This window comes from Sinocyclocheilus grahami, unplaced genomic scaffold (genome assembly GCF_001515645.1).
Source record: "Sinocyclocheilus grahami isolate Dianchi unplaced genomic scaffold, SAMN03320097.WGS_v1.1 scaffold876.1, whole genome shotgun sequence".
Taxonomy (NCBI): domain Eukaryota; kingdom Metazoa; phylum Chordata; class Actinopteri; order Cypriniformes; family Cyprinidae; genus Sinocyclocheilus; species Sinocyclocheilus grahami.
Window position 1 is genome coordinate 1,114,254 of NW_015506055.1, and position 20,463 is coordinate 1,134,716.

Sequence of the window (20,463 nt, forward strand, 5' to 3'; positions counted from 1 at the left end):
TATCGCGTAGCAGTTGTAGTTACATCAGCAGATTCGGCACACTCACGGTAGAAAAGCGGCGCTTTCCAACTTCAGTAACATGTTATGGTATTACAGCTGTGAAATTACAAACAAAAAAGACACCTTCTGAGACATGAACTAAAATGAATTGTGAATTTTATTAACATTAAATCGTCCTCCTCCCATTTTCACCTCAACATTTTGGGGAAGCTGTGCCTCCCCGAAGCGCAGATGACGTGACTGCAGTGCCTCACCCGACAAGCTGCCACTGTATGCGACAATTAGTAATTAACAAGTTGTTGAAATGATAATCTAATAGCCTACTGATGCTCTTGTGTTGTTTCACATATTATTTAGAGGTTATATAACAATTAGCAAGTAGGCTAACAATATGTTGAAATGATTATCACATGTCATTAGGCTTGCTACTGTAGTAAAATGCTAAAATATGAAAAATAAAGACAAACAGGATCCAAGCAGAGGTTATGCAATAAGACAACTTTCAATGAATCCACTATACATGACATAAGAAGTTCCTGGATAAGACTAATTGTTGACTCGATGGTACCACCTTGTGGCGCTTTGTAGAACATGTCTCTAATTTATTGATTTATTCATTCATTTAAAGTCACATGGTTGGTTCCATTTTTTCTGAAGAGACCAGCTTCACTGCAGTTCAAAAGTTTGGGGTCATATCTGTCAAAAAACATTCTTACACACAAAAAACTTTTACTGACCACAAACTTTTGAATGGTAGAGTATATAATTCCCAGACACTGCATATGGAAAAAAGCAGAAAAGGCTAAAATTAAACTGCACAAATATGTGTGCATGTAGTAGCCTGGAATACCAACCAATTTTTACCAGACAAAAAAGTATTATATAATTGATAAGCATAATCTATGCACATGTTCTGAACTGACTATTCAATTAAGAACAAACAGTAGTTTGTACCTTTAATGAGTTCTCCGTGCAGTTGCTAACGTTGTGATTTGTGACTCATTAAGTGCAGACTTACCGGTGTTTGTCTCCAAGAAGAATCCACAAGCTATTGCTGTGTATTGCTGTTTTTAACACATTAATATACCTCCAGAGGGCTGCACACTCTGTGAATTGGTTGTTGTGGTGTTTACAAGAAAATCTAAAATGTGAAGAAAACACAAAATAAGTAAATAAAAATTGGTTCTGAAAGAAAGTTGAGTAGAAACAGGTCTCCAGAGAAAAAAGAGGTGCAATGAACTGCAGTTCCCCTTCAGGAACTCGAGCTGCGCCGAGATTCGCTTTGGAAATGCCCTTGCGTGACCGCGTTCTGAAGCACGCGTCAAATCAGTCCAATGGAGCAGCGAGACATCACGAGCAGGGTGACGTAAGCACCAGAAAGTATAAAAGCGCATCCGTCTTGACTTGACCTGACTTGATATTCCCTCTTTTCTTGAACTCCAGCTTAATTGATATTACTTGGGTTCGGTTGTTTGGATTTTGGAACTGTAAAAAGTACATTAGTAGGAAAAATAGCATATAAAGAGCAGAAAAAACATAACATGCACAATATATACAAATATTTTGTGAATTAATGCTTTAATAAAACAAGTTGGCCCTGTGTTAATTATTTCCTTTAAGCTGTCTAGGCTATTATTTATTTATTTACATCCATTGTGAAAGTAATGAATGCTTCAAATACATATATTCAAAATGTTTGCATCCAGGCAAGTTATGAGGCTAAGAATAGACAAAAATGAACGTAACCTGAGAAATAATACTAGCATCAATCTCCCATATTAGTTTCTAATTGCACTCTAATTTCAAATCGATGAAATTGAGTTTGAAGGAGCAGTTTCGAGAATCTGATTCTGTTTTGGATCTTAATCCCTTGTTTGCGCCCTCTCTCGTGCAACCTTAAGTAAAGTGACAACGCTGAAGTCTTGCCTTAACGACAGGTTTTAGACAGCCGAAACGGAATATTTAGCCTAAGTCTTAAAGTATCCTATTATCGATAGTCAGTTAAAGACAGAGAGAAATTTTTGTGTATTGGTGATTATGGCGCTGAGGGTTGTTGATGTGTTGTCCTGGGCATGGGTTCAAATACGCAGCATTCAGTGTATGTTTACTGTCAGGGTGCATCTTCAATGTGTATGAAGAGACGAAAGATCCGTTCAAACAGACCGTTCTCATGAACAAACTCTCTCAGGACTCACCCGCTGGCAGGACAGGCGATGACAATGTCAACAATGAAAAATTATATGCAACTGTTTTCTGGTATCAAGATACGGAAAGCTTCTGTATATGGGTAAGTGGTCAAATATCCTTACATAACCCAGAATTATATGGGTCAGTGAATGACTTAATTGCCAATTTGTTTTTCGGATACATAATATATATTTAAAAAACGTAATTCGTGTAAAAATTACTTTTAAATTAAACGTTATCAATTTCTGAATTAAAATAATTTTAGTTTTTTTCCCTGCTGAGGCTTAAAGTAAAATGTTAAGGTGTAACGCTCTTGGCCGTTTGGCATACTATTTTTTATATCAATTATAATAAAAAAATTAAAATGTGATGTAATTAAAAAAAATAATAACTTTTGACCGCATTGAATTTTAGCATGATTAACTCGGTTTTTAAATGTTTCAAAAGGTTTTTTTAAATGTATGAAACCAACATGAATATGAAGGTATTTCTAAGAACTTGGTACGTTTAGGTACTTTAAACTAGATTATTAAATTATTTCATATTCATCATTGATGCATGTCATTGTATGAAAACGTAACCTTTTTTATTCAAACTAGTGCTGTCAAACGATTAATCGCGATTAATCGCATCCAAAATGAAAGTTTTTGTTTGCGTATTATATATATGTATTGTGTATATTTATTATGTATATATAAACACACACCCATGCATGTATATTGAGAAAAATATGTTACATTTATATATTAAATATATTTATATATAATATAAATATATATACATGTAAATATTTTCAAAATATATACTGCAAGTCTGTGTATTTATATATACATAATAAATATACACCATACACACACATATTATGCAATTAAAAACTTTTATTTTGGATATGATTAATCGTTTGACAGCACTAATTCAAACAACATGGTCCTGCATATTCTTTAAACTTGGTGTTTCATATGTATATGAACGCTGTATACTGCATATTAGGTTTTAGATGTTTAGTATCATTAAAGCAAATGTACATTAGTGCAGCTACTGTACATTGTTAATCTCCTCAGGTCCTTGTGAACACTGTGCTGTTTTCTCCTGCTGATGGCAAAATGTGTCCAGCTTGTTGTGTTTGGTGATCTTAGAATAAATAAAAAACAGATAAAATTTAATATAAGGAATTAATTACGTTTCAGTGTGTTTCTCCATATCTAGACATAGCAATGTATGACTAATGAACCCATCTGTATGTTCATTTATGTTCTTGACATTCCTGCTATAAGAACCTCAAGGACAAAATCTGGAACTTTCTGTTCTACAAGTTCATTTTTCTCTTTGGTGTGCTGAATGTGCAGTCAGAGAGGGAGCTGGCCATGTGGTGTCTTTGGTTCTCTACTGTACACTTCTTTTTCTCCAGCTGTTGGCCCAGCTCTGCAAAGATCGTTTTGAGTATGTAAGTAAAAATATTTTCACTTAATATCCAGATACCCAATACTCAGAGAGAGAAATCCAGTGCCTGGAAACTGTGGAAAACACAGATGGCCTACCATGTGACCACCCAAGTCCATATCAATTTCAGGATTAACATTATAAATAGCATTAGTCCTTGAATCCCCACGTGTTTACTAAAATAATTTTCAGTTTAAGCATTAGACAAGATTATGATTTCAAATCAGTATCATTCCTCATGTAAGTGTTTTAACCTAGACAGCAATGGTGAGGTTAAAGAGGTCATAAAACTGCATTTTGTTGTGCATCACTGTCATTTCCTTTTTTAGTGCTACATTATGCATTCAATGTAATCTATGATATTGTGTGTTTTTGTTGCATAGATCTCGTCATCCTCCACCTCGACTCTGGGCAGCCATATGCGTGTGTTGTTCATGCTGATGTGTTTGTTTGTGTCCTCTGGGGTTCTCACTGTATTATGTGGCCTGCTGGGGTTTTCCCATGGTATGCACACTCTCTCCTTTATGGCAGTTGAAGTAAGTTTGAATGTGTGTGCATGTGAACCTGTTTGTATGTGTGTATCTTAAGTCTGTATGCATTTAAAAACAAACTTATATAGTACTTGATTTCACGTGTACAAATACTTAAAAAGTCATTGTTTTTACAGTGCCTTATGGTACTGTATATATGAGCCATGCAATTCTTTTGTAAGTAAGGAAAGTTGAATTTGTATGGTTGATTGGCTTGTTATTATTCATAAATAGAATTGCTTAGATTCATAAATATTTTTGTATTCATAAATATGATAGAATTATTCATAAGTAAATATTTGGTTTTAACAGAACTCAAGTACAGTACAGATTGATATAAAGACCCATAAGAAGTGACTGGAATGCCATTGTTCTATGCATTTTTAGGATACATAATACCTTATACAGTGCTGCTTGAAAGTTTGTGAACCCTTTAGAATTTTCTATATTTCTGCATAAATATGACTCAAAACATTATCAAAATTTCACATAAGTCCTGAAAGTAGACAAAGAGAACCCAAACAAACAAATGAGACAAAAATATTTTCTTTGCCATTTATTAATTGAGAAAAACAATCCAGTGTTACATATCTGTGAGTGGCAAAAGTATGCAAATCTTTGCTTTCAGTATCTGATCTGATCTTGTGTTTCTTGTAACTGCTGATCAGTCCTGCACAACATCTTGAAGGAGTTTTAGACCATTCCTCAGTACAGAACCGCTTCACCTCTGTGATGTTGGTGGGTTTCCTCCTATGAACTACTTGCTTCCAGATCCAGACTCCAAGGTCCAGATTTTGACTTGACCATTACGAAACATTTGCTTTGTTCTTCTTTAACCATTCTTTGGTAGAACAACTTGTGTGCTTGGGGTCGTTGTCTTGCTGCATGACCCACTTTCTCTTGAGAATTAGTTCACTGACAGATGTCCGGACATATTTATAATTCATTGTTCCATCAATGATGGCAAACCGTCCTGGTCCAGATGCAGTAAAACAGGCCCAAACCATGATACCAGCACCACCATGTTTCACAGATGGGATGAGGTTCTTATGCTGGAATGCAGTGTGTTCTTTTCTTCAAACATAACACTTCTCATTTAAACCAAAAAGTTCAGGTTTTAGACAGCCGAAACGGAATATTTAGCCTAAGTCTTAAAGTATCCTATTATCGATAGTCAGTTAAAGACAGAGAGAAATTTTTGTGTATTGGTGATTATGGCGCTGAGGGTTGTTGATGTGTTGTCCTGGGCATGGGTTCAAATACGCAGCATTCAGTGTATGTTTACTGTCAGGGTGCATCTTCAATGTGTATGAAGAGACGAAAGATCCGTTCAAACAGACCGTTCTCATGAACAAACTCTCTCAGGACTCACCCGCTGGCAGGACAGGCGATGACAATGTCAACAATGAAAAATTATATGCAACTGTTTTCTGGTATCAAGATACGGAAAGCTTCTGTATATGGGTAAGTGGTCAAATATCCTTACATAACCCAGAATTATATGGGTCAGTGAATGACTTAATTGCCAATTTGTTTTTCGGATACATAATATATATTTAAAAAACGTAATTCGTGTAAAAATTACTTTTAAATTAAACGTTATCAATTTCTGAATTAAAATAATTTTAGTTTTTTTCCCTGCTGAGGCTTAAAGTAAAATGTTAAGGTGTAACGCTCTTGGCCGTTTGGCATACTATTTTTTATATCAATTATAATAAAAAAATTAAAATGTGATGTAATTAAAAAAAATAATAACTTTTGACCGCATTGAATTTTAGCATGATTAACTCGGTTTTTAAATGTTTCAAAAGGTTTTTTTAAATGTATGAAACCAACATGAATATGAAGGTATTTCTAAGAACTTGGTACGTTTAGGTACTTTAAACTAGATTATTAAATTATTTCATATTCATCATTGATGCATGTCATTGTATGAAAACGTAACCTTTTTTATTCAAACTAGTGCTGTCAAATGATTAATCGTGATTAATCGCATCCAAAATGAAAGTTTTTGTTTGCGTATTATATATATGTATTGTGTATATTTATTATGTATATATAAACACACACCCATGCATGTATATTGAGAAAAATATGTTACATTTATATATTAAATATATTTATATATAATATAAATATATATACATGTAAATATATACATAATAAATATACACCATACACACACATATTATGCAATTAAAAACTTTTATTTTGGATGTGATTAATCGTTTGACAGCACTAATTCAAACAACATGGTCCTGCATATTCTTTAAACTTGGTGTTTCATATGTATATGAACGCTGTATACTGCATATTAGGTTTTAGATGTTTAGTATCATTAAAGCAAATGTACATTAGTGCAGCTACTGTACATTGTTAATCTCCTCAGGTCCTTGTGAACACTGTGCTGTTTTCTCCTGCTGATGGCAAAATGTGTCCAGCTTGTTGTGTTTGGTGATCTTAGAATAAATGAAAAACAGATAAAATTTAATATAAGGAATTAATTACGTTTCAGTGTGTTTCTCCATATCTAGACATAGCAATGTATGACTAATGAACCCATCTGTATGTTCATTTATGTTCTTGACATTCCTGCTATAAGAACCTCAAGGACAAAATCTGGAACTTTCTGTTCTACAAGTTCATTTTTCTCTTTGGTGTGCTGAATGTGCAGTCAGAGAGGGAGCTGGCCATGTGGTGTCTTTGGTTCTCTACTGTACACTTCTTTTTCTCCAGCTGTTGGCCCAGCTCTGCAAAGATCGTTTTGAGTATGTAAGTAAAAATATTTTCACTTAATATCCAGATATCCAATACTCAGAGAGAGAAATCCAGTGCCTGGAAACTGTGGAAAACACAGATGGCCTACCATGTGACCACCCAAGTCCATATCAATTTCAGGATTAACATTATAAATAGCATTAGTCCTTGAATCCCCACGTGTTTACTAAAATAATTTTCAGTTTAAGCATTAGACAAGATTATGATTTCAAATCAGTATCATTCCTCATGTAAGTGTTTTAACCTAGACAGCAATGGTGAGGTTAAAGAGGTCATAAAACTGCATTTTGTTGTGCATCACTGTCATTTCCTTTTTTAGTGCTACATTATGCATTCAATGTAATCTATGATATTGTGTGTTTTTGTTGCATAGATCTCGTCATCCTCCACCTCGACTCTGGGCAGCCATATGCGTGTGTTGTTCATGCTGATGTGTTTGTTTGTGTCCTCTGGGGTTCTCACTGTATTATGTGGCCTGCTGGGGTTTTCCCATGGTATGCACACTCTCTCCTTTATGGCAGTTGAAGTAAGTTTGAATGTGTGTGCATGTGAACCTGTTTGTATGTGTGTATCTTAAGTCTGTATGCATTTAAAAACAAACTTATATAGTACTTGATTTCACGTGTACAAATACTTAAAAAGTCATTGTTTTTACAGTGCCTTATGGTACTGTATATATGAGCCATGCAATTCTTTTGTAAGTAAGGAAAGTTGAATTTGTATGGTTGATTGGCTTATTATTATTCATAAATAGAATTGCTTAGATTCATAAATATTTTTGTATTCATAAATATGATAGAATTATTCATAAGTAAATATTTGGTTTTAACAGAACTCAAGTACAGTACAGATTGATATAAAGACCCATAAGAAGTGACTGGAATGCCATTGTTCTATGCATTTTTAGGATACATAATACCTTATACAGTGCTGCTTGAAAGTTTGTGAACCCTTTAGAATTTTCTATATTTCTGCATAAATATGACTCAAAACATTATCAAAATTTCACATAAGTCCTGAAAGTAGACAAAGAGAACCCAAACAAACAAATGAGACAAAAATATTTTCTTTGCCATTTATTAATTGAGAAAAACAATCCAGTGTTACATATCTGTGAGTGGCAAAAGTATGCAAATCTTTGCTTTCAGTATCTGATCTGATCTTGTGTTTCTTGTAACTGCTGATCAGTCCTGCACAACATCTTGAAGGAGTTTTAGACCATTCCTCAGTACAGAACCGCTTCACCTCTGTGATGTTGGTGGGTTTCCTCCTATGAACTACTTGCTTCCAGATCCAGACTCCAAGGTCCAGATTTTGACTTGACCATTACGAAACATTTGCTTTGTTCTTCTTTAACCATTCTTTGGTAGAACAACTTGTGTGCTTGGGGTCGTTGTCTTGCTGCATGACCCACTTTCTCTTGAGAATTAGTTCACTGACAGATGTCCGGACATATTTATAATTCATTGTTCCATCAATGATGGCAAACCGTCCTGGTCCAGATGCAGTAAAACAGGCCCAAACCATGATACCAGCACCACCATGTTTCACAGATGGGATGAGGTTCTTATGCTGGAATGCAGTGTGTTCTTTTCTTCAAACATAACACTTCTCATTTAAACCAAAAAGTTCTATTTTGGTCTCATCTGTCCACAAAACATTTCTCCAGTAGCCGGATCCAGTAGTGGCTTGTCCGCATGATCTTTAGCAAACTGCAGAATGGCAGCAATGTTCTTTTTGGATGCACCATGCACACCGTGGTTGTTCAGTGTTCTCCTGATGGTGGACTCATGAACATTAACATTAGCCAATGTGAGAAAGGTCTTTAGTTGCTTAGAAGTTACCCTGGGTTCCTTTGCAACCTTACAGACTATTACAAGTATTGCTTTTGGAGTGATCTTTGTTGGTGGAGTACTCCTGGGGAGGGTTACAGTGGTCTTGAATCTCCTCCATTTCTACACAATCTGTCTGACTGTGGATTGGTGGAGTCCAAACTCTTTAGAGATGTTTTTGTAAACCTTTTCTAGCCTGATGAGCAACAGCAACTCTTTTTTTCTGAGGTCCTCAGAGATCTCCTTTGTTCATGCCATGATACACTTCCACAAACATGATCAGACTTTGATAGATCCCTGTTCTTTAAATAAAACAGAGCACACACTGACACCTGATAGTCATCTCACTGATTAAAAACACCTCTGAACAGATAGCAGTGCCTGCTATAAATGACATCTCCCTTTGTTCAGGTACATAATTCACCTGTATGATCTGATCTGTGAAGGTTCCTGGGAAGATAAAGAGGCCTGTATTTATTACACAGACTTCATGGAGATAGGTATTCTTTTCCTAAATATGATGCATCATATCCACATGTTGGTGAGACAAATCATGTTTTTTTACTTTTATTTTAAAAATATTTTATTAATTATATTAATTATGAACCATTGAAAGAGGAACATTGTCATGGAGATAGGTATTCTTTTCCTAAATATGATGCATCATATCCACATGTTGGTGAGACAAATCATGTTTTTTTTTACTTTTATTTTAAAAATATTTTATTAATTATATTAATTATGAACCATTGAAAGAGGAACATTTAGTTGTTTTATTACTATTGATAAATGTGGAAATGCGTCACAGTCTGTAAAAAGGTTCAAATAATAGTTAATAATGCTACTTATAGTGAACCTGAATTTCCTGAAATATCAGTTTAAGTTTCTCAAACTCTGTTTTTCCCTGTAGTGTATTATGCTGTATGCTGGTTTATTTGTGTACATGAGTAAGGTAACAGCTGTTATATGTGCCCTCTGTTTTGGCAATTTGCAGTAATGAAGAGAGAAAAGATGGGCCTCCTATATCATAATGTCTCTTGGCAGGTTTTCTATGGCTACAATGGAAGAGCTGGCGTCTCATGATGACAGATGTGCTATCTGCTTGGAAAAGATGTACACAGCATACAAACTGCCCTGTGGGCACCTTTTCCACAAGTATGAAAATGACCACATTACAGATAGAGCAGGATTTATTAGTTACAAGAAATTACTTATTCACCCTAGATGATGGCTAAGTCCTCTACAGTATGTGAATCTAATCTGTCATGCAGCACTGAGCTAAATGGGTGACTATAATAAAGTATTATGCTTTGCTGTGGAAATATATCAGACATTTTCCTAGGAAATCTCTTTAAATGGTCTCCAAGATGCTGGTACCCGTGTGTTTTCAGGTCATGCTTGCATTCCTGGCTAGAGCAGGATATGTCATGTCCCACATGTAGGATGTCTGTAAATAGAAGTGGCAGTCATATAGCAGAAATGAGCAGGAGGGGGCATCACTGTCACTCAGCTCGGGCCCAGCTGCTGTGCCAAATACAAACAGAGCTCCAATCATTTGTGCACTCTTCTAATATGATTTTTCTCCTGCAGGCAGACGACTCACAGGTAATAAAGTGACAATCTACATTGTCCATATAAATTGTTTTCTATTGAAATAGTTACCATATTATGCCATGACTTATTTACCATAAAAATTGTTGCCATAGTTAAAAATATTTAGCTAAAAATTCACATTTTTGTCTGATTGTCATTATCCATTTACTGGTTTTCAGGTACACCAGGATGAAGAGATGTTTCATCAGGTAGCCCTAACAGAGTAGTCAATTCTAAAGGTTTCGAAACAAAATAAGAATGTGCCACTGACTGCATTTCTTAGTGCCTTTCCTGACAGCTCACTGAGACCAAAAAAAGAAAGAAAGAATGAAACTATCAGTTCAAGTTGTTTGATCACAAATACATTTGAAGGAAGTGTTATTATTAACACTATAAGGCATAGTCTGCCTTTCCCTTTGAATTTCTTGATGGTAGTGTGCAAGTGCAAGGTTAACAGTTTTAAAGTGCTAAGAAGATCTGAAAAGAAAAATACAATGTTTAGTATATTTCTTTATATAACTAAGCTCTAGCAGAATAACTGAAGAAATGATTTTCCTCATAAAAACAGCTACCTGTTACAGCCAAGCAAAAGTGTATTTTTGTTTGTTGTGGAAAATTCATATAGCCTAATTTGTGTGTTGGCTATATTGAGATGGATTTGTAAATTGACATTGGTCACAAATTTAAGCTGAAGTTCTGTTGTAGACCACTTTTTAAAAGATAGTCAGCATGTTACATTGTGGTTTCGCATTATCTATTTAATATTTTTAATGTAATTTTTAGACTTTTTTTCACTTTTAAGCGCATTTTTTGAATTATTCTATAACTTTTGACTCATCATACATTGTGTTTTCTGAGGACATGACAACTTTTTAATCTTTGACATTTTTTTTACGTTATATGTAGCCTATATGAAACCAATTCATTTATCTAACATGTTAAAGCGTGTGACAAAGTCAAACAGAACATTTGTTTTTCCGAAGGCCAGTGTTTTTTACATGTGCTTCCAATTAGGGTACAGTTCATGTTTATGTGCCTACGAAGACCTCGCGGAAGAGGGCGACACTTCTCCGAAGGGCAAAGCAGAAAACGTTTTAAACCGAGACATACTCTGTAGAACAACACATGGGCAAATTCCGCACAGAGTAACAGATTACTCCACACAGCATAAACATCTCTTCACGTTCACGAGTAGCCAACTTTAGAGCAAGCCTCCTGACGCGGTGAGTAATAATGGTAGTCTATTTATAATAGGCTATACTGTGTATTTTACAGACGGACATTTCAGGCGTGCTTGATACTATTTGACATAACGGAGTAGGGGAGATCCGGATTTCTAACAATTTTTGTTATTCACTACTTTTTTTCTCCCGGTGTTTAGACAGTTAGATATACAGTTAGGTAAGACATACGTACACGTATATATACGTGACCCTGGAGCACAAAACCAGTCTGAAGTCGCTGGGGTATATTTGTAGCAATAGCCAAAAATACATTGTATGGGTCAAAATGAACGGTTTTTCTTTTATGCCAAAAATCATTAGGATTTTAAGTAAAGATCATGTTCCATTAAGATATTTTGTAAAGTTCCTACCGTAATTATATCAAATCAAAAATTAAGTTTAGTAATTTGCATTGCTAAGAACGTCATTTGGACAACTTTAAAGGCGATTTTGCGTGACCCTGGAGCACAAAACCAGTCTGAAGTCGCTGGGGTATACTTGTAGCAATAGCCAAAAATACATTGTATGGGTCAAAATGAACGGTTTTTCTTTTATGCCAAAAATCATTAGGATTTTAAGTAAAGATCATGTTCCATTAAGATATTTTGTAAAGTTCCTACCGTAATTATATCAAATCAAAAATTAAGTTTAGTAATTTGCATTGCTAAGAACGTCATTTGGACAACTTTAAAGGCGATTTTTTCTCAGTATTTAGATTATTTTTTTCCCCTAATAAACCATACGTCAATGAAAAGCTTATTTATTCAGCTTTCATATGACGTATAAATCTCAATTTTAAAAAAAATGGACCCTTATTACTGGTTTTGTTGCCCATATTACATACATGTTGAACATCTTTAGTCCAAGAAATAAAATATAGTTAATTAAATGCTCTCATAGCGAGGCGTGTTCACACTACAGTTGCTTGATAGATAAAATAGTGTGTTTAAGCTGTATGCTCAATAACATTTTCATGTTAGTAAAACATTAAAAAGATACCACAGGTCGACGTTTTTGGCAAAAGATACAGATCTTACATCAGTGAAGTGTATGAAATTAATAATAATAATAGAAACGTGGCCTGTGGGTTTTGCTGACTATATGCTGTTGCCAGGATACAGGATATATCCTGTATTTAAAATAATGGAAACAAATAAAGGGCACTTTTGAAACGAAAACAACCTTTAAATTAAAAAAATTATATTAGGCTCTAAAATATTGTGACAACCTCTCTATTTGACGAATAGCCTGGGTCTCCCCTTCATCCATTTCATTTCTTTCTTGAATTTAAAATCAGCTTCTCAGTTATTGAACTAGTTCTTGAACTATTCTTGTCATAAAGATTTATATGAAATATCTCTTGATTTCTTAATTTCTTTATAGTTCATAGTGAAATCTGATGTAGTATATATATATATATACTGGCCAAACATATAATATATATATATATATATATATATATATATATATATATATATAATATATCATATTTCACTATATACTATATATTATATGTTTGGCCAGTTGCTTCCAATTTCTGACTATATTTTATTAGAGCAAATCCTTTGACTTTTTTTTATCAGCATCATAGGATGTTAATATATAAAAAAGCAGGCATCAGAGGTGCATGGATATGGTGGTTCGTATGCACCCTTCTCTCACTTCATGGAGTGATATCCGAAACCAGTAGAGCACTGGATATAATGACAAAATATCCACTGATTGATGGGTATGACTTACTTTTCACTTTCATTCATTTACACATCATTCATTTTTATTTGTAATCTGTGCTTTAAACATAACTGGTTTATAATATTATATAGCTGAGAATACTGACAGTAAATGGCTTCAGAGAAGGTTGTAGTTGCACCAACTCCAATAAAAATGGTTTAAAATTTCACACTGCTTCTCTTTCTCTTTACTCAGACACAATGACCTGGCATTACGTCTGAGAATGCACCATAATAACAAACTGAGCACTTTCAATATGCACCACAATCCTAGGGTGGCTACAGATATTAGTCGCCTCACTGCTGGCCATGTTGGAGGACAGGTAATTTCTCCTGGCTGATCTTGAGTATAATCTGAATCTTTAACCATTTGTAAAAATGAAGTCACAAACCTATTTGTGTATACTGTATATTGTGTAGATCAAGTGCTGGGCCTGAAGAACAAGCTTGTTCTGCCCCAAATTCGCACACAGCTAATATTGTGTGGTTCCATGAGCAATTTATGATTATCTTTAACCATTATCTTAAAGTCCACTTTCCTCTTCTAATAATTTCTTTAATAAGTCACTGAATTTCACTGAAACTGCTAATTTCTGCCAAACATTGCCATCTTTCTTAGATATTTTGGACCCACAAGTGAGTGGCCAGTTTGCTGTTTTGGTTATTTTGTGCATGATTAGAGATAAATAAGTCCTTGAAATTTGTTAGGTTTTTGCGGCGTACGTGTTGTGCACAGCTCAGGACAAAGATGCTGTCAGACTGACCTTGGAACAGATTGATGTAATTCGTCGTATGTGTACTGAAAACCCAGAGATGGAACTGGTCACCACAGCTGAAGGTACTATTGCACCCCAACCTCCACTAGACCAAGTCATTTCACTTTTCTGTGACTGAACATTTTGAAGCAGGCCTGGTTCTACAGGGGTGCTCAAAGGAAATCAATAGCACCCTCAGTTAAAGCTGTAATAATGGCATTTCATTGCAGATTTGGCAAACTATCCAGTGCGTTATGGTTTGCGCAAGATCGGTTTCTATTTCAACGTGTTTTGCAGCGTTGAGTAATAGCAAGTCACAGACATATCCGTTTATTTCTTGTACACAACAGTTAATCAGATGCTTTTAAGAATCCACTCACTGCTCAAATCACCGGAGTTTTTGCAGGTATTGTGTTCAGTACGAATCTTCTCATTATAACAAAGTGTAGGCGCAGTGTAAATAAGAGATTCATTGTGCAACATAGAGACCTTCCTTGATTATAACATAACTTTGTGAGATCGCGATAAACTAAGATGCATGACAGCTTTTAGTGATTATAATCAGAGCGTTCTTTGCGCAATAGCGATGGACGGCACTAAAACCTTTATTTTAAGGTTAAAGCACCGTCACTAATTTAAGAAGCACTCTCAGCGATTTGATTTTAGTTCTGGGCCTGTTTTGAAGTTTTCAACTTTATACTGAACAGTTTAGGGAATTAATGTAATATCCTTTTGCTGTAATATTAACGTTTATAGGTTTGTCATCTCAAATTCTATTTCAAAACAAGCACATTTTTGAGATTTTGAGGGAGATCTATTGCTAGTAGAAGACTATGACATTTGTTACAGTTTTGTCTTCCAATGACTGATTGCTTCTGTCTTTTATTTCTCAATGTGTTAATCATAATCAATGAAAAAGTGAAAAGTGTTGTTCCTGCCAGTTGAACAGAGGCTTTACCCTGTCAATCATACCATGTATCTTCTAGCAGTTTGTTGCTTTGAGGGAAAGTTCACACAAAAATTTAAATTCTATAATCATTTATCGTGACTACTTTCTACTGTGGAATATAAAATGGTATTTGGAGAAATTGTATTTTTTTTTTTTTACCATACATTGCAAGTCAATGGTCACCAAAACTGTTGGGTTGCCAACATTCTTCAGAATATCTATTTTCATGTTCCACCAAAGAGTCATGCAGGTTTAGAATCTCATGAGAGTGAGTAATTGATGATAAAACTTTTAGTCTCTTCAGGGAAAGTTTGAAAATAAAAATCTTAATGGCATGAAAGTTCCTTTGGAAGTCCATATCCAAAGTGAATGGAGAAGAGACTATGCAATCTCACAACTACCTGCCTGAGGATATCTCACTCAACATGATTGGACTAATGCTTTCCATACGTAACACTGTCAAACATCTAGACTGCATTTCACATATCATACACTACCGTCCAAAAGTTTGGGGTTGATATTTTAATGTTTTTGAAAGTAAGTCTATTTATGCTCACCAAGGTTGCATTTATTGGATCAAAACAAGTAAAACAGTAGTATTGCTAAATATTATGGCAATTTAAACAACTGTTTTCTATTTTAATATATTTTAAAATGGAGCATGTGTCGTGTTGCATAAAATGTAACAAAATGTAGCATTTCTTGTTATTATCAATGTTGAAAACAGTTGTGCTGCTTAATATTTTTGTGAAAACCATGATACGTTGTTTTCAGGATTCTTTGATGAATAGAAAGTTCAAAAGAACAGTGTATATTGGAAATTGTTTTAAATTAATAGATGTTTATTAGAAACTATTACTTATGATCGGTTTAGTGCATGATGAATGTCACTGAATGCTAGCTGAATTAAAAAAACAAAACAAAAACTTACTGACCCCAAGCGTTTGAACAGTAGTTTATAGAAGTGTCTGCAAGAGTTCTTTGTGAAATAAGGGTAGTACCTGGTATTGATGTTGTGCAACATAACATATTAGACGTGTTTTTTTTTTTTTTTTTGGAGATTGAACAATGTCAGGTGGTTTCAGCCAAATGACAAGTGCCTGGCTTAGAAACAGCTACAGTTGTACTCAGCCATGATCATTGCACACTGACTGTTCACTTCATTTTACAGGGAGATATAAAGGCACTAATGTCCATTGTGCTCAGATTATTACTGTTGTGGAGAGAAGAGGGAAAAAAAGGACTACACATCGTTTTATATATTTGTGTCTTTAAACTATTAATAAACAAAACATTTGTGTGTGTTTAAGGAATGAGGACTAGTACAAAAATCGCATGTCTAATCAGTATAGAGGGAGGTCACTCCATCGACAGCAGTTTAGCAGCACTACGCATGTTCTACCAGCTTGGAGTAAGATCCATGGCCCTCACACACAACTGCAACACCCCATGGTAAATACTCACCATACATGTACAGCATAAGCTAATAATAATAATCTGTGCATTTAAACAAACAAGTTTTAATACTGAATTGAGAGAGGAGCACAAATACAATTTATACTGCATACTGTCCCTGAATTTTTATTGGTCCATTTCATATAGTTAATTTATCCAACTTTCTCCAATAATGTAATGTGTAGGGCTGAGAGCTCATCAAGTTATTACACATATTACCAGCAGAAGAATAACAGCCTGACAGATTTTGGCAAGGTAAGTTTTTCTTGATGAATCAGTGGTCAATAAAAAATGTACAACAGATGTGGATTAAGATCATGTAAGAAGATAAAGTTAAATTCAAGATAGTTGAACCAAAGTTACACTTGTATTTAGTGGGGAATTTGACCCGGTATTAAAGGCCTCTTTCGTTCTCGTCTATATTTGGAAATCCCCGTCTTGTGTCCCCTTTTTGAACCCAAAGTCTAGAGACAAAAAATGCTGAATGTTCAAAGATAAAAATGGATTTGATCCTGGAGTTACTAAAATATTCAAGATGGTGATTTTTATATCCTGTTTGCACAGTAGATCATCATTACCTTTGAGAAAAAAAATCTGAAGCATACATGTGTTAAAATTGCTGACAAATTTGTACCCATAACATATAAAAGACATCTATCCAACATATATGTGACCCTGGACCACAAAACGTCATAAGGGTCAATTTCATCTGAATAAATAAGCTTTCCATTGATGTATAGTTTGTTAGGATAGGACAATATTTGGCAGAGATACAACTATTTGAAAATCTGGAATCTTGACTGCAAAAAAAATCAAGTTTAAAGTTGTCCAAATTAAGTTCTTAGCAATGCATATTACTAATCAAAAATTAAGTTTTGATATATCTACAGTAGGACATTTACAAAATATCTTCATGGAACATGATCTTTACTTAATATCCTAATGATTTTTGGCATAAAAATGAAAATCAATAATTTTGACCCATACAATGTATTTTTGGCTATTGTTACAAATATACCCCAGCGACTTAAGACTGGTTTTGTGCTCCAGGGTCACATATCATTACAATATTGTGCACAAAAGTGTAAGTGTAAGTTCTACAAATTTACCCTACCTACCTTGATATGTTGAATTGAGCTAAGTGGATCAGAACTAACTGCTTTACACTGGTAATTAATTAACTGAATCATTCTCTAACCGTCTCTCCCCAGGCAGTGGTGAATGAGATGAACAGGTTGGGAATGCTGGTTGATCTGTCCCATAGCTCATGGGAGACAACCAGAGCTGTGCTGAAACATTCTACTGTTCCGGTTATTTTCAGCCACTCTTCAGCCTATGCTATCTGTAACAATATTCGCAATGTACCTGACGAGCAGCTGCTGCTGCTGGTGAGACCTCCGTTTGTTTTGCTGCATTAGACGTAGTTCCCAAAGAAAAAAAAATCTCCAAAATGCCAGTTTTACTGAAAGAAAGACAGTAAAGGAAATGACACTTTTCACCCGTGTTTTGACAATAAAAAACTTTATTTACTGAAAAGAACAAACTCTGCTTTCTTTCTAGAAGGAAAATGGCGGGCTTATCATGGTGAACTTCTACAGCAGTTTTGTAGCATGTTCAAATAACGCAAACGTTTCTGTTGTGGCTGGTAAGACACTAGATTTCTTTGTTTTTTTTTATTTTAATTTATTTAGGCTTTAATTTGAAATGTATGTTTTTTTAGATCATTTTGATCATCTAAAGCAGGTGATTGGAGCTGAAAGCATCGGGATTGGAGCAGACTTTGATGGGGCACAAGGGTAAGTTAACATCTCATCTACATCTCATCTGTATTGACTTTACAGAATTTTTGTTTACACACTTCTTTGCTCTGTTTATTTGTCTAACATACCTCCACGGAATCCATGCTTGCAGAATTCTGCTGAAAACTTTGTAGATTTCTGCTGAATTTAAACACAAAAATTGTACATATCAATTTTTTAGCTATCAATAACATTGTAGTGCTCTCAGCACCAGTTAACACATTTTACAATATTTAAATCTATTCAGAAGAATTCATATCCCCAAGAACCACAAAGAAAAGCATGCAGATTATGCCTGTGACCCTTATCTGTATGTGTGCAAGTGTTTATGCGTGCCTGTATTATTACAGATTCCCTAAAGGCCTGGAGGACGTATCCAAATATCCAGCACTAATTGAGGAGCTGATATCAAGGAACTGGACTGAGGAAGAGCTGGCGGGAGTGCTAAGACTGAACTTCCTCAGAGTGTTCCGAAAGGTTGAGAAGGTCAGGAAATTCATTCTTGTGTCCAGTTCCCAGTTCAATGAGGTCAGTTAAGATATGTATAAATCTTGGCCTCTTTAGGGCCAGTATAAATATACACCCACCCTTGCAATTGACATTAGTAAACATAACATAGCAAACATATACTTAACGTACATGATATGACAGGTTTCAACCACTGACCACTGGTCACTTTGCTCACAGTCAGCACCTGTGATTCTCATTTTGGTTTTCTGTAAATATCCCATCTCTTTGACTATTCTTTGTTTTTGGCATTGGATAACTCCATAAGACATCCCAGCTGAAATGTTGTCTGAACTTTCTCACACACATTCTTACATTATCTTGTTCCTCAGCTTCTTCCTTTCTTGTACTACAATGGTGATCTTTACAGCCAGATGGAAATTCCTTCCAGTTCCTTTCATTTTCCTCGAAAAAAACTTTTGCTCTTTGCTTTCAGTGATCCCCATTAATTTATCTGATCACATTACAGCCACTATCTTCCACCCTCAGCTAACCCTCTTCTTTTAAATTACAGTTGTTATTGCAACATCCACTTCAAAAAGCACCTCTACCTTACGTCTCAAATCTCCAAACAGACCAGAGAAAGTGTATCTGTTACATCAGGGCTGCCAACTCTCACGCATTTGGCACTGTTCTCACGCCACACTTTCAAAAACATTGGGAGTAAAGAGAACACTGAGAGTGTGCTGACTGGTGAGAGAGAGTAGGCAGCACTGTGAGACAGGGAGTTATTCAGACCAATCGGGGAAAATATATAACTTAATTGTAATTTATTTCCATGCATGCTGAATATTGTGTGAACGCAGGCAGGTCAGTGAGTTACGATTACGCTCTGTGTCTTAACTGAGTTCAGGTTAGTAATAATATAGGTAACTAATATATTCTGTATCCTACATAGAAATAAGCTAGTATTAGCAAAGTTTATTTTTTTGCACCATTGCAGCAGTTATTTTGTCATTTTATGATACAAACAGTACCAGTCCTCAGACAAAGTAGCACCACTGTCAGACAAAACTCTGCTGACAGGTTTTGTGTTTTTTTTAAGAATCCCCCCCTACTGGATTTCTTACTCTAAGCTGAAATGAGTTAGCAGCCCTGATATACATATAGTATACATATATATGACACCTTACCATCCAGTTCTTGATAATGTATGATAAGATTCCTCCTTATCCAAATGTCATTGCACTGGTTCAGCACATTTAATCGGATGAGATTTTATCAAACTGAATAACAAACTTTTATCAAACCCCTCCGGGCTACTAAGCAGGCAGCCTCGGCCATGGGCAGAGCGATGGCTGCTATGGTGTTGACGGAGCGGCAGTTGTGGGTGAACTTGGCGGACATCGGGAAGAAAGAAAGGGGCTTTCTTCTCGATGCCCCGGTTTCGCCCTCTGAACTGTTTGGCACCTCCGTTGAGACGGTGGTCGACAAATTCAGGGAGGCTAAGTCACACTCAGCAGCGTTCAAGTTCTTCATACCACGAAGGCCCAGGTCTGAGCCCGAACAAACCAGGGGTCCTGGCCCGTCTCGGTCTGAGGGTCAGAGACGGGCACAGAGGGCTAGTGTCGCGACTCGCGCCCCGCCTCCACCTGTGGGTGGGGGTAGGAAGTATCGTGGGTCGAGGGGAGGCAGGCGAAACCCGAGGGGTGAGACCTGGGCAAGGCACCAGCGCTTTCGTCCGG

At 35.6% G+C, this 20,463-nt stretch overlaps 1 protein-coding gene and 2 pseudogenes across 2 annotated transcripts; all 3 read left to right on the top strand.

The window, feature by feature from the left end:
- Positions 1-2,037: 2,037 nt before the first annotated feature.
- On the top strand, positions 2,038-4,843 carry LOC107563485 (E3 ubiquitin-protein ligase AMFR-like; annotated as a pseudogene).
- Positions 4,844-5,371: 528 nt separating this feature from the next.
- On the top strand, positions 5,372-10,587 carry LOC107563486 (E3 ubiquitin-protein ligase AMFR-like; annotated as a pseudogene).
- Positions 10,588-11,434: 847 nt separating this feature from the next.
- Positions 11,435-19,995, top strand: LOC107563467 (dipeptidase 3-like). 2 transcript variants are annotated; one of them, XM_016248356.1, is made up of 10 exons: positions 11,435-11,583; positions 13,167-13,312; positions 13,510-13,636; positions 14,022-14,151; positions 16,328-16,469; positions 16,658-16,727; positions 17,684-17,860; positions 18,033-18,117; positions 18,193-18,268; positions 18,622-19,995. In XM_016248356.1, exons 2-10 carry the CDS (start codon positions 13,176-13,178, stop codon positions 18,806-18,808), a joined length of 1,131 nt encoding a protein of 376 aa, XP_016103842.1. In that variant the 5' UTR covers positions 11,435-11,583; positions 13,167-13,175; the 3' UTR covers positions 18,809-19,995. The 2 variants fall into 2 exon arrangements, with proteins under 2 accessions (XP_016103842.1, XP_016103843.1); XM_016248357.1 differs by lacking the exon at positions 17,684-17,860.
- The last annotated feature ends 468 nt before the right edge of the window (positions 19,996-20,463 follow it).